This window comes from Pagrus pagrus, assembly GCF_965226575.1.
Source record: "Pagrus pagrus genome assembly, chromosome: 17".
NCBI classification, from domain to species: Eukaryota; Metazoa; Chordata; class Actinopteri; order Spariformes; family Sparidae; genus Pagrus; species Pagrus pagrus.
Window position 1 is genome coordinate 26611416 of NC_140201.1, and position 13744 is coordinate 26625159.

The window sequence follows — 13744 nt, forward strand, 5'->3', positions numbered from 1 at the left end:
TATGTTGGAGAGAAAATATTCACGAGCAAAACATAATTTCATTTAAGCAAACAAAAATATATTTTTTGTGCTTGCGCATATTTTCTCTTCAAAATATAATTTATGTGCTTGCAAAATATATTTTTCTGTGCTCAAAATCTCCCATTGTTCCTTCACAAATGTGGCACAAATATCACGCCATATTAAACTCTTTCACAAAACTATAATGCAGGGGCAACCCCTCACACACATACAGTACGCACACAGAGCAAGTGAGAACATTAACAATAACAACTGTAAGTCTCTGTAAAGTCACATTTCTCACACACACACACACACACACACACACACACACACACACACACACACACACACACCCCTTCCTTTCCTGCTTCTACTCCCAGTCTCTGCTTTTCCTCACACACACACACACACACACACACACACACACACACACACACACACACACACACACACACACACACACACACACACACACACACACACACACACACACACTCTCCTGTTGTCCTCTCACCCACAGGTGTGCACTCATTATATTACTTTTGCCACACCTTCACAGCCCCTCCTCTCCCTCACAGCAATCTCTGCTGTGAGGGAGAGGAAAGGAGCAGTTCAGTCTGCTACACTCTTCTCCCATTGATTTTTTTTTTTTTTCAGTCAGAGAAACCTAGAAACTCCTCATCCTCAGAAGTGTCTTGAAGAAGGTCCAGCATCCTTTGTTTCTCCTGGCTCTCCCATTCTTCAGCACTGGGATAACATGGTTTAAGGTTGCACACATATACCATTCTGACATCCTCACCAGTCTCTTCCATTACGACCTGGTAATTAAGGGGTCCTAGCTGAGTAACTACTCGGTATGGTTCTTTCCACTTTGGAGCCAACTTGGCCATGAATTTGTCCTTTGCACTGGACTGTGGAAAGTGTCTGACCCTCACTCTATCCTTAGTTTTGAAACCAACATCTCGTCGGTTTTTATTGTAGTTCCTCAACTGACGTTTATGTGCTTCCCTTGGCCCTGGCATTGGAGCTGCTTCAACTGATGAACAACATCATAAGGAGGGGAGTCGGCACCACTTTGTAGAAGCTTATCCATTGGGCTTTTCAACTTCCTTCCCAGTTGCAACTCAGCTGGCGGAATTCTGGTATATACTTTTCCCAATTTTTATGGTTATCTTCCACATATGAAGCGATCGTGCATTTCAATGTCCGATTAATTTGCTCGGTCATATTGGTCTGGGGATGATAGGCAGTGGTAACCTTAGGTGTTACTGTCCATTGCTCACAGATCTCTTTGAAAACAGAGGAAACAAACTGTGATCCTCTCTCAGACAGGATGAAATCTGGAACACCCCATCTTGTGAAAATGTATTTTCTGAGGATACGAGCGATGATCTGAGCATTGGCAACGTGCATAGGGAAAAGTCAACCCATCGAGTGAAGTAATCCACAAAGACCAAGAGATACTCGTTCCTTTCAGGGCTCCGAGGTAAAGCACCCATTACGTCCCCACCCAACATTGAGTTTGGTTTTACAACTTTGGTTTTCTGGAGTTTCCCAGCAGGTTTTCGGTAATCTGCTTTCAGAGTTTGACATTTCAAACAGCACTTCACAAACTGTTTAACGTCTCTCCATATCCCAGGCCAAACAGCTACTTCTTGAAGTCTTTTGTACGTTTTGAAGATTCCCAAATGACCACTTAAGGGACTATTATGGTGAGCTCTTAGCATTGGATGAACCAAGCTCTCTGGAATGTAGAGTCGGTAGTGACATTGATTGTCATTTGTTTTTTGAGATACAATTTGTCCTCCAAAGTGACATAATTGGAGTTTTAAAGATTCTCTTGAATTTGGGGTCTTTGTGTTGTTCTTCCCAGACCAACTGGAGTGTCATTGGAAGAGCATCCACATCCTTTTTACTGGAATAGAAATTACATTCACCACCTGTAGGTATCCTGGAGAGAGCATCAGGTACAGCATTTCATTTTCCTTTCTGATACTCCACCATGAAGTCATATTTCTGCAGTCGCAGAGCCCATCTGATAAGGCGGCTGGTGGTTTTTGTGGAGCTCATAACCCATTGCAGAAACAAAAGCCATAAAAGAACGAAAGCCCAAACTAGGGGTGTCAACGTTTACAATTTTTTCTACACATGTACACGGGGCTTATGATTTATGATCTTTTTCTATCGCAGTTGCGCTACATAACCACTAGAGGGTTCTGTCTCCATTCAACCGCCTCCTAATCCCATTAAATCAAAGCCATTCCAGTAGTTATCAGACAAAAACATTTATTCAAGGTTATTCTTGTAGACCTATTTCAAATAGGTACTAAATTAAAGCCAACATAACAGATAAATCACAGAGCTTCATTTAACATTTTAAGACTTTGGCCTACTTATGACAGGAAGTAAAATGAGTTGAAAATAAAATCATCTATCATTTTGACGGACGAGAAAATGTGTGAAATCTGAAAAAGGTTTAACCTTCTTTTTTAATCATTGTTTTAATTATTTCTCACAGTTGTACAATTTGTTTTTAAACTTATAGTTCAAACTGCATCCCTCTCTCGCAATGGGAGCTGCTTCTGAATTTTAATATACGTCTCATAGTAAAAGTAATCTGGAATTTGCGATAAAAAGAAACTAAAAAAGAAGCCAAAGTATGCTGAAGTGAGAGGAAAACACTTCACCTTTATATCCACAAAGCTAAAAAAGTAGAGGGGGAATCTCACAATTATTCACTTAAACTGTCGGAAAAAAAATGTTTTTTCCTCCTCTTTAGACGCTAGGATATGTGATCAGGCCGTAAAAAGCCGACACAGAACACGAACCAACAATATAATGTACAACAACAAGTAACAATAAAGGCTAAAATAATAAGCCATTAACAGTTTTTGTTTTCAGCAGGACGACATTTGCGCATGGAGAAGATGAAGATGATGAGCTCTTCTCAAGTCCTCCGCAGCCTATTCTACACAGCAGCTGTCTTGCCTTCAAGTTGTCTCGCTGGTCTGAAAAACACAAATGGCTGTGGCCGCGGGTTTTTTTTATATATCAACGTAACATTGTGCCCCATGCATCTATTATATATGCGGATAACTGCACTAGTGGGAACATTTAATTGTATAGTTAGTTAATGTTATTATCTGAAGCTTTCAGGCAACATTATCATCCCTAAAAATACTATAGGCCTATATATTGGTGAGAAATAAACGAGGAGGAGGAAAAATGACGTGTAAACGGTTATTGATTTTTCTAAACGGTTATGATTTATTATCCGTGTACCCGTTTACACGTGTAGATGTTGACACCCCTAGCCCAAACCATGGCAAGACATTCTTTTTCTGTGGCAGATAGTTTCGTTCAGCTTGAATCAGGGTTCGACTGGCACAGGCAAGTACTTCCTCCGCATTGCCATCCTTTTTCTGTGTTAGAACAGCTCCTAGCCCCGTGTCACTTGCATCTGTATAGACAGCGAATGGTAAATTGAGATTGGAATGACCCAGAATGGGAGGAAGAAGCAGGTTTGTTTTCAACTGGTCAAAAGCATTTTGGCACTCTGGACTCAAGATGATTTTTTTTCCTTTCTTCTTCAGGGCATTTAATGGTTCAGCTGTTTTTGAAAGGTCTGGCACAAATCTGTGGTACCATCCAGCAAGCCGAAGAAACCGCTGAACTTCTTTTAGATTAGTTGGTACTGGATATGACTGGATGGCATTGACTTTGTCAGGATCAGCTGAAATAGCCCAGGAGTTTTATTTCCTGTAGACAGAATCGGGACTTCTTTAGGTTGATGGTCAGTCTCGCTTCATGGAGTTTATCCCAAACCTTGGATGAATAGATAATGATGTCATCCAAGTAGACCAGACAAACTTGTCCCCTCAGATCTCCCAAGACAGTTTCCATTAACCTTTGAAAGGGTCGCGGGAGCATTTTTCAGCCCAAAAGGCATAACATTGAAATGATAGAGTCCAAATGGTGTAATGAAAGCTGTCTTCTCTTTGCATCTGCGTTCCATAGGTACTTGCCAGTACCCACTATTCAGGTCTATCATAGAGAAGATAGCAGCGCCTGAGAGGGATTCAAGGTATTTCATTTATATTTGGAAGGGGATATGCATCAGTTTCAGTGATGGCATTGACTTTTCGGAAAAATCAACACAAAATCTGTGTCCCCCATCTTTCTTTGGTGGCAGAACAACAGGGGATGCCCATCCTGAATGTGATGGCTCTACTATACCAGCTGTCAACATCTCCTGCAACTGTTCCTTAACAATGACTTGTTTTGTAGGTGACATACGATAAGGCTTTTGTTTGATGGGTACTGCACTAGTAGTATGTATTTGGTGTTGCAAAACCTCAGTTCCTCCTGGTTTGTGTGTACAGACTTCTGGATTAGACTCGAGTAACTCTCGTAGCCATTGCTGGTCTTGATCCATTAAATGGGCATTGGTAACAGCAAGATGGATATAGTCTGTAACATCCATGCGGACAGGTTCCAAACAGAGTGCTGGAGGTGGAATGGAGCTTATTAAGACACTTGACAAGCATTTTGGTTTGGGGCCTTTTTGCTAACTTGATTTTGCCTCTGAAGATGGTGGACCGTTTCAGGTATACTGGCACTGCCTGGCTGAAATGGATAGACAACTGTGGGATTTGACTTGAAACTGTACACTCTGTCACATTAATCTGCATGGTGCTGAGGAATATGTAGTCCAGTCCAAGGACAAAACCATAAGCCAGGGCTTTAGAAGACAGCACGGCTGCTGGTAGGCTAACCATACTCCGTTGAATGTCAATTTCCAAGTCTTTCCACCTAAGTGGCGTTGCTTCCTCACCATTAGCCAAATACAGTGGACCTCGTAGCCAAGGCTTAAGGTTGGCCCTGGACCCTCCAAGTTCCTTCCAGAGGTATTCATATATGAGAGTAAAGCTAGCTCCGGTATCCACTATAGCTTTTCCCCGCCATGTTCCTATAGTAATGGGGACCATTAGTTGTTCTGGTTTAGGCAACTGACCAGTAAACTGGGTTTGGTTACTTGGAACAGGGATAGGGGCTTTCTCTCCTGATTAGATGTTAGAGTTGACACAGAGCTGTGGCGAGAGAAAACAGTCATTTTACCTGGATGAGAGAGGTTTCTGCTCTGCTGAGCACTTTGGGGGTTGGATGGGGGTTATCTTATAATTGGGACACTGACCATTACATCTCCAGCACAGCACAGGGTTTTCAGCTAATCTATTGGAGACATTTTTCTGATTTCTTGGAGCATTAACACTTCTGACATTGTTCAAAATCTTTTTCCAGTTGATGACCCAAGCGTACCAACTGGTCCACACTATTAACTCTACCCCTGAGTTGGCTTGCCAGATGTGGGTTGATATTCTTGAAAATCATCTTGACAATTGTAGACTCAGGGAGAGAAGAATTCCATTTATTACACAGGGCTCTATAGGAGAAAGCAAAATCTCTTATTCTTCCTTTCCTTGTCTCCTATTTCTCACTCGTTCCGCCAACTCATCTTCGTAGTCCTCAGCAAGAAATGCTGCCTGAAAAGCAGATTCAAACTCTTTCCATGTGGACACACTGGATTTGGCTATGTCCCACCAGCCCCAGGATGTACCATGAAGTACTGTTCTGAAAGTTGCCAGAAGATCAGGATCAGCTAATGGTTGTAGGGCCAGAAAATCCCTACATTTAAATAGATAATTCAGGGGATCTCGATCATCATCAGGTTTCCCAAAGTTGGGAATATCAGTTTGATATGATCACCCTTTACAACGCAGGAGGGGCTGGATGTGACTCCCTTGGGTGTGAAGCTGAATTTAAAGATTAAAAACAAGGTTCAGACTTATTTTTCCTTCCCAAAGCGACTATTTTTTCTTCCCCATCATCCCTTTGTTCCTTTATATTGTTTTCCATTTTCTCAACTTTTTTTGGATAGCTCGTGGATCTGGGTCACACAGTAGTCAACCACTTTGCATAAGTTGCCATTACTGTCTAGGAGATGTTTATGTAAGGCACACACCTCTTGTTGCAGTTCCACTTGAAGTTGTTCTATCATGAAACAATTCTCAGATGAGAGAGCTTTCAGAGTTTTTTTATTTCCTCTGAAGTCACTGTTTTAACTACTTTCATTATTTGATCCAGCTCCGTTTCCATCCTGTCGGTGGTGGATGAAACTGCTACTTTAAGTTGAGAAAATTGGACATTATTTTGGTCAACAAAGGCTTGGTATTGGTCTTTAGTTTGATTTTCCTTGACACATTTCATCAGTTCTTTTATTTCTTTATTTTGGTCCTCCATTTTCTTAACCATCGTCCGCCAGGTGTACTGAGTGGCTGCTGCTATTTGACCCAATTCTTTTGCAGGTGTTTCAAGTTCTCCAGGTAAAGCACAGCAAGACACTGATCCAGAAGATGAAGATGGGAAGGTTTCTCTGCTTACCTCTGGTGGAGCAGTCCAGTATGGTGGATTTTGAGGAGTGATTGGTTCATTCTCCCAAACCAAAGATTGAAGGGATGAATTGAATTGTTTGTGGAAAAGGGGAAAACTGTACACGTTGGGCATTCCTCCTTAGAGAAAGCTAGGCTGGAGTCTGGAGATATGTTTGAATAGGAGCTGGTAAGGAAGGGTGAACCTGTGATGGAGTGTGTATGTTTGGTGCATCAGGTGCCTCTATATCCAGAGAGACAGACCTGGAGTGGAGTTGGGCTTGGTCAGAACTAGACATTATTAGTTTTCTTAGTTATGAATCAATCAGTCAGCCCAAATCATTAATGAAAATACCACTTTTCATCAGTCACATTATTCAATTACCAACACATTTCATAGCACCATATGCCAAAATCTGAAAACATTTGAAAACATTCAAATAAAGAAGTAGGCTGTAGCCATTTAGAAAAGTTGACTTTCGTCGTCTTAATTACTTTTGGTGGCTGCCTGCCCCACGTTGGGCGCCATTTCTGTAGCGTAACTTAAGAAGGCCTACATGTATTCTAATTAGGGTGCCAGATATACCATTAATTATATAGAATTTTTAAAAGATACCTCAGGGTTTTTGGCCTCAATAAGCATTCACACCCCAAAGAGTCCAAAGAATAGGTTTAAAGGTACTTGGGGCAGGATCAAGAAATAAGACTCAATAGTGACACGACGGCCATTGCGGCCATTAGGGTAACTGCAGCCATCAGCCAAGCTGGCGCGGTAGCATGCATGAACTCTTCACAGCAGTGCAGCTGATGCCTTATCCCCTACACACATGAAGCAGCCGGGAAGCCGGCTCGCTGTGTGTAGCGACAAACAAGCGCGGCGATTTACTGTTACGGTTGATGCAGTCTGAAAGGCACAGGCAAAAGCAAAGACGGCATATTGGGGGACAAAAAAACTTGTCTCTTGATACGGGATTGCTGTGTGTAAGCGGCTAATGTTACTACACAGACACAAACAAACCGGACCACGAATTGCAGTACATTATGCAGCACACAGCCTGTTCAAGGCAACGGAGAGATACGTGGGTGGGCTCATTCTTTTGGTTTTGAACGCTTCATCACCCATTGGCATTAAAAAACTTAAAATGCATGTTTATTTTTTCACAAATCCTGCCCCAAGTTCCTTTAAATAAAAATCAGAAGAATGTCCACTTCAAGTTTAAATTTCAGTAAATATTAATATTTTAAACAAAATAAATTAGACTCTTTAACATAACATAATCAAAACACTTCAGTACAGTTCATAATTGGTCCTGGGTCATATAAGAGAACATATCAGAAATAACATAAATCAATTCATCCAAATTAATATAGTCATTTGAATAGTGTAAATTGGTAAATGTCCAGAAATGTAGGCTGAATGGGAATGTGTGTGGGTGTGTGTTCAGTTCATGTGGTATTACTGGGATAGGAGGGGGAAGGGAGAGTCCCAACTGGGAGATGTGGTGATTTCCCAGGTTCATGAAAGGATAAGGGGATGTGGGCTAGTGTGAAATGGGGAGCGAGCAGTGATGAATTCAAGGAAGGCAGTCTCTGGGCAAAAAGGACATACTAAGTGTCGCAATGAAGAGAAATGATCCACTGTTAAAAACTCAGTCAGGAGCTGTAGTTCACACATGTATCAGCAGCAAAAAAGGTAAAACTTTTCCAAACCCGCTCCGATTATAGTGGAACCTTGGTCCTGATACTTGGTCTCTCCCATGGTTTTTTCTCCAAACACTCCTTCCTTTCCAGATCCTCTTCCTCTGCTTCTGCTCCCAGTCTCTGCTTTTCCTCACACACACACTCTCCTGTTGTCCTATCACCCACAGGTGTGCACTCATTATATCACTTTTGCCACACCCACACTTTCACAGTCCCTCCTCTCCCTCACAGCAGAGATTACTGTGGGAGGAGAGAAGCTCTGCTCTACTCCTGTTAACATGGACGCGTAAATTAAAAGCAAGAGGTAACGCTACGCAGCAGCACTGCACACGCATCCAGTGTGTTCAGCCTGTTCGAACCCTCTGTCCAGAGTCACTGCAGAGCATCAGAGGACACAGAGGAGCTAGGCAAGGCTAGTCTCTGTATCATATGTTTTCTTTACATTGTACATGTTTCAATTACTTGTACTTTACTTGTGTTTTAAGGAGGTATAACGTGGTATCACAAAGGAAGGAAAGAAGGGGATTGATTGATGGACAAATGGACGGATGCTAATGCTGCTGCCTGCTGTTTTGTTGGACAGATCAGAGCTGGGGATTGAAACAGCAGTGAGCTGACAGACAAAATGAGCAGTGTCATATTATTTTATTTTTTAAAGCCGTCTTTAAAATGTTTCTGTTGGCCCTGACCTGCTTGTAGCTACTGTTATATCCATCAATCAATTCCACTACCCATGAGTAACTAACACTTAAGTCAAATGTGCCAACTGTGTCTGTAAGTTGAAGCAACATTTTGTTTAAATGGTCCCACAGAGAAAAATAAACCCTGAAGTCATATGTAAATCTACCAATTTGATTGGGTGTGATAGAATCTTTGCTACGGAGCCTTACAACCCAGTTAAGGGGTATTTGAAGTATTACATCTTGAACACTGGTTTAAATATCCAGGTTTTTTTCCTCACCTCCTCCGCTGCAGCCTCAGACAGGAGTCCCTCCCTCTGAGCACAGGTGACATGGAAATAAGAGCGACACATTCCTGCATCACAGCTGATGCACACACCTGTCCTGGCAAAGCGGGCGTCCTCACAGAAACTGCACTCCTAAATGCAACAGAACACAACAAGGAGCCTTCAAGTTGTAGCTGCTACAAGGAGGAATAGAATACTGATTTCTGTTGCCTAGTTTTTCCAATGGTGTGGATGCAGAAGACATTATCTACTGCACAATAATGCATTTTATCTCATGATCACTAGAGGCATCATCTTTAGCAACACCACACAATGTGTTAAATGTAAAACAGGATGGCTAAAATGTTAAAACGTCCCGTTTTCCCTTGGAGCCAGATTTTATAAGGCCTTTTCACAGACATTCAAAGTCTCCAAACAGACTTACAGTGGTGTGATGTTTAGCAGTTTCAAGTGTTAAAAATGATGCCACTATCAACTGCTCTCAATTCTGTTCATATGTTTTAATGTCTATCTAATCTATTCACATCAAACAATATTCCAACAGTGTACACAGCACAACTGTTTTTTTCTCCTTTCTTCCTTGTGACAGTGCAGATTTTTTTTTTCACCACTGTGAATAAGCAACATATCCCTATGGGTTGGCAGTTTACTGCAGGTTACTGGCAGTTTACTGCCAAACAAATGACATAAAAAAAAAGTGGTGCTGACGTTAAAGAGCTCCACCCTGCAGTAGGCATCACATCATCGCAGTATTGTGGTGGTTAAATTTCAACTCCTTTTAATCCTTACACTTAAACTGACACTTCGAACCCTTTCAGTACTTGAACTTTTTAAGTACTTCAGCTTCAACTACATCTCTCATCGTACACCTTATCAAAAATAATTAACATTTTTAAACATTCTTTGAAAAGTTTGAAATGTTTCAGGTGTTTTCAGCGAATGTGAGCATGCTACGTTTCATTAATAGATTTGACATTGTCTAGTCAATGATAACTAAGAATGCTGATGAATCAACAATATATTTGGATATACATTCAAGATACACTAATCAAAAGGAACATCTAAAAAGTGGCTCCTGCAGTATGTTAAACATGTCAGTAAAACCAAAATCAACATGCACAGAGTACTCGCCTTGGCCCCATATTTTGAATAATTCATCTCTGTCAGCGTCACTGGTCGTAGTTTATCAATGTCTCCAAATGCTACTCCAGGAACATAAAGTGCACAAACCACATGCACCCATCTGAAAGTGAAAAGGAAAAACATCAAATTGGCTGATAAACAGTTTTTTTTATTTATGTTTTTTAAGAGAAACATAAACTCCAGCACATCAGTATGCAAATCATGACCTGAAAACGTTTCAAGATGTAAAGTCGTATTAAAAAGGTGACATTTATCTATGGCTGTGGTTATTTTTGCATTTAGGGTGGTGAATTACTGCAGACAATAAAAACTTAATATCATGAAATTGGCTGCAGTGAGTTGCTCAGACACTTCAAAAAGAAATGGATTCATAGATTTATGTAGCCCCAGACTCAGCTACAGTTTGGTGGGACACAATTCAAATGCGGACTTTAGGGAAGAGAATCCGAAGTCCAATATAAAGATATCCATCTCTAGCAAGCAACAGCTTCACAGTTTAATTTGCTGTGTTTTTCATGCTCTAGTGAAGTAGTAAATTCGGGTGCAGCCTGGCTGAGGAGCACTATCAGCGATAACGTGGCTGAAGTCTCCACGCCTCACATAACACACTCTTTTCTCTCACTCCTTTTCTTCCTCTATCTCGTCTCTTCCCTCCATCCCCTTATTTCACTCCTCTACCAGTTCTCTCTCTCTTCTCCTTAATCCAACTTCCTCTCTTTCCACTACTGAATATATGTACAATTTAGCCTGTACACATATTGCCTTCAGCCATTCAACCAGCTATGGTCATTAACTAAGGCGCTATTTGTTTCTGAACACGTTCCACTCGCTGCCTCTAGTAAATGGCAACTGACCACCGTGTCAATGTGCAACTGTGTCCCACCTCCCGGCATCCGTCTCTTTGAAGATGCCATCCTGGTTGGGGCACAGCTCACAGCTGGGAGTCACTCCATTCTTACAGGCATCACAGAACCAGGGCTCCGTTGAATTCTCTGATGCAGAGCTCATGATAGAGTCGCTTTCACCATCCACACCATAACATCCTGGAAACACAGAAAAGGATTGCCAGTGCTGCAATATTAATGACATTATTAAAGACAACAGTCATCCTATTGTCCATGTCACAGACTCTTATAAAAGGCAGTGGCGTGAACATTGCCGTCCATCACATGCTCCACAAAGCAAGGTAGATATAGGCAAATGAGCAGATGGATCATAACTTTAAATGGCAACAATAAGAACCTGTTAACCTGTTATCTAATTTTTGGAATCTAAATAAACAACTTATTGTTTACTGTTGATCTTTTTCTGTTATTAGAGTTGGGCAGTAATACAGTAAGATGCTATCCCGGCACATTTAAAAATCGCAACAGTGTCCCTTTCATTACTGTAATGAAAAAAATCAACTGCACATTGTGCACATGTAACACTATACCATAAATGCCTGTGTTTTAAGGTGGTATAAAAGCAGTGTTTCCCATACATAGGCTCTACTTGGGAGGCCCGCCCAAGTAAACTGAGACCCGCCCAGGAAGATAAAATCCGAATTCCATTTTTTTCTCCAATCAATGATGTAATTGTACAGCGCACACAGACCATCCGCCATCCAGACCCGCCCACCTCATCACACACATGTGCAATTTACTTCTGTTTCCCACACATTCATTTTTTTTGCGGCAGGCCGGAACAATATCAACATTAGCCGCCACATATTGTTTTTTATTTTTGGTGCTGCACATCCCGTTTTCACTCACTCAAGACAGCTCATCCACAGGAACGCATAATGTTTTATAATCTGATACTGTGGATGGCGGTGTGGTTTTTAATCTGCCGGTAAAACCAACAAAGAAGAGGAGGAGTATTAACATGGTTGACTTGACCGGAACTTCCTCTTCAAGAGATCGAGATCAAGGCCCCAGGAAGAGCGCCAGCTAGCCTAACATTAGTCTGCAGTTGCAATTCCAGACATTTATACTGTAAATTGGTGCATGGAGATTGGTGCAAAAAGACACCAGGATAAAGTCAAGGTGTAGTAAAGTACTCCTATTTTAAGAAGAATATGAAAATGTAATGGAAGTTGTCAGGGCATAAAGCCAATGGTTTGTTGGTCTTTACAAATCCAGATGCATTAGTAAAAAGAATGGCATAGCAAAAAACAAGTTTAAATCAAACACTGAGTTGAATCAAACCAAATCAAGGATTTGGAGAATTGTGACAACCCCTAAATGCTCCCATTTAGGGATGAAACTGAAACCAATCAGCAACCAGAGACATACTGGCATTGTTATACTTTATGTCCTGTATTCAACTGACTCAAATCAGTAGCCAATGTACCACAGTGTCATTATTGGTAACTGTACTGATTTTGTTATTCTAACACTCTAGGAACCAAGTAGAAGACAAAAGGTTGAAAACAAACCTGGTCTGCTCTGGTCCACAGCTGCCAATGTACTGTGACACTGCAGCACCATAAACTGAACATTTCATAAAAAAAATAGCACAAAGTAAGAAGAAGCCAAGGGAAAGAATTTTAATGTTGTCATCTTAATTTTCTGAGGTTGCATAAACAATTACTTGGCTGATGTGGTTTCTATGGCAGCTATTACACCAGGCAGACGTGCTCTTCACTACCAATGAGGGCAGCAATCAGTACTCAGCCTCCGTTGGGGAGATAACACTCTAACTTCTAATTCAGTCAACCAGCCTTCAGGCTTTTTGAGCAATGGGAGAGACTCACAAATCAAAAGCTCAATGTTCTGCATGCACGTCACTGTGTGCCACACTGGGGAGTTGGGCAGCCCATCGAAAGCAAACACTGGGGCAGATGGAGTTGTTTATTCAGCTCTACACTTTGTTTGGTAGGTGCATGTCCTTTTCTGATTGATTGAGAGACCATTTGCTGTGTGTCATAGTGAATCACTAATTTTAAACTCTCTCTGCTTTTCAGAGGCTGGTGGGTAGCTACAGTTTTTACAGGCCATCGTTGATGTTTTTTTAGTGTTTTTTTTAGATCAGCTTAAAGGCAGGATACACCAATCAAGATGCTGATTATAGCAAAGGGGCTATGAAGTCCCAGCTGGACTTCGCCCTGACCTTCAAGATGGAAGAACTACTTAGAATCTAGCTACCTAAGATATGAACAAAACTACTGCCTATTTCTACCTCCATTTCCTTCACAGTATGTGACAAGGGCAAATGGCCAAGTCCTGCGCGCTCCAATATATCTCCAGTATAGGTATTACTGGAATACCTCTGGCATCATTGGGCATTCATCTTCACTGATTGGGCTTTGAACCGTGGAACTGGGAGTTGTGAATGACCACCATGTTGGTTTAACCGACTTGAAAACTTGAAACGTGGCACAGATCTTCGGTGTTCCTTTTGAACTGAGATACAAAGCTCAGACCGTTAAGCCACGGGTTGCTGGCTAATATGAGCTAAGCTGACAAAAAGTGATGACTACAGGATAGCTTCATAATCCCTGAAGGAAAGATTATCCTTG

General features: G+C 41.4%; 1 protein-coding gene across 8 annotated transcripts in view; it reads right to left on the reverse strand.

Moving 5' to 3' along the window:
- Window positions 1–13744, reverse strand: part of phf14 (PHD finger protein 14) — a 112591-nt gene that overhangs the window by 77705 nt on the left and 21142 nt on the right. For all 8 annotated transcript variants that reach the window (XM_084378999.1, XM_084378998.1, XM_084378997.1 and 5 more), the window contains exons 5-7: window positions 11126–11285; window positions 10231–10342; window positions 9094–9231 (exon numbers count right to left, since the gene is read on the reverse strand). In XM_084378999.1, the coding sequence (XP_084235125.1) occupies window positions 9094–9231; window positions 10231–10342; window positions 11126–11285 (410 nt within the window). The remainder of the gene's footprint in view (window positions 1–9093; window positions 9232–10230; window positions 10343–11125; window positions 11286–13744) is intronic.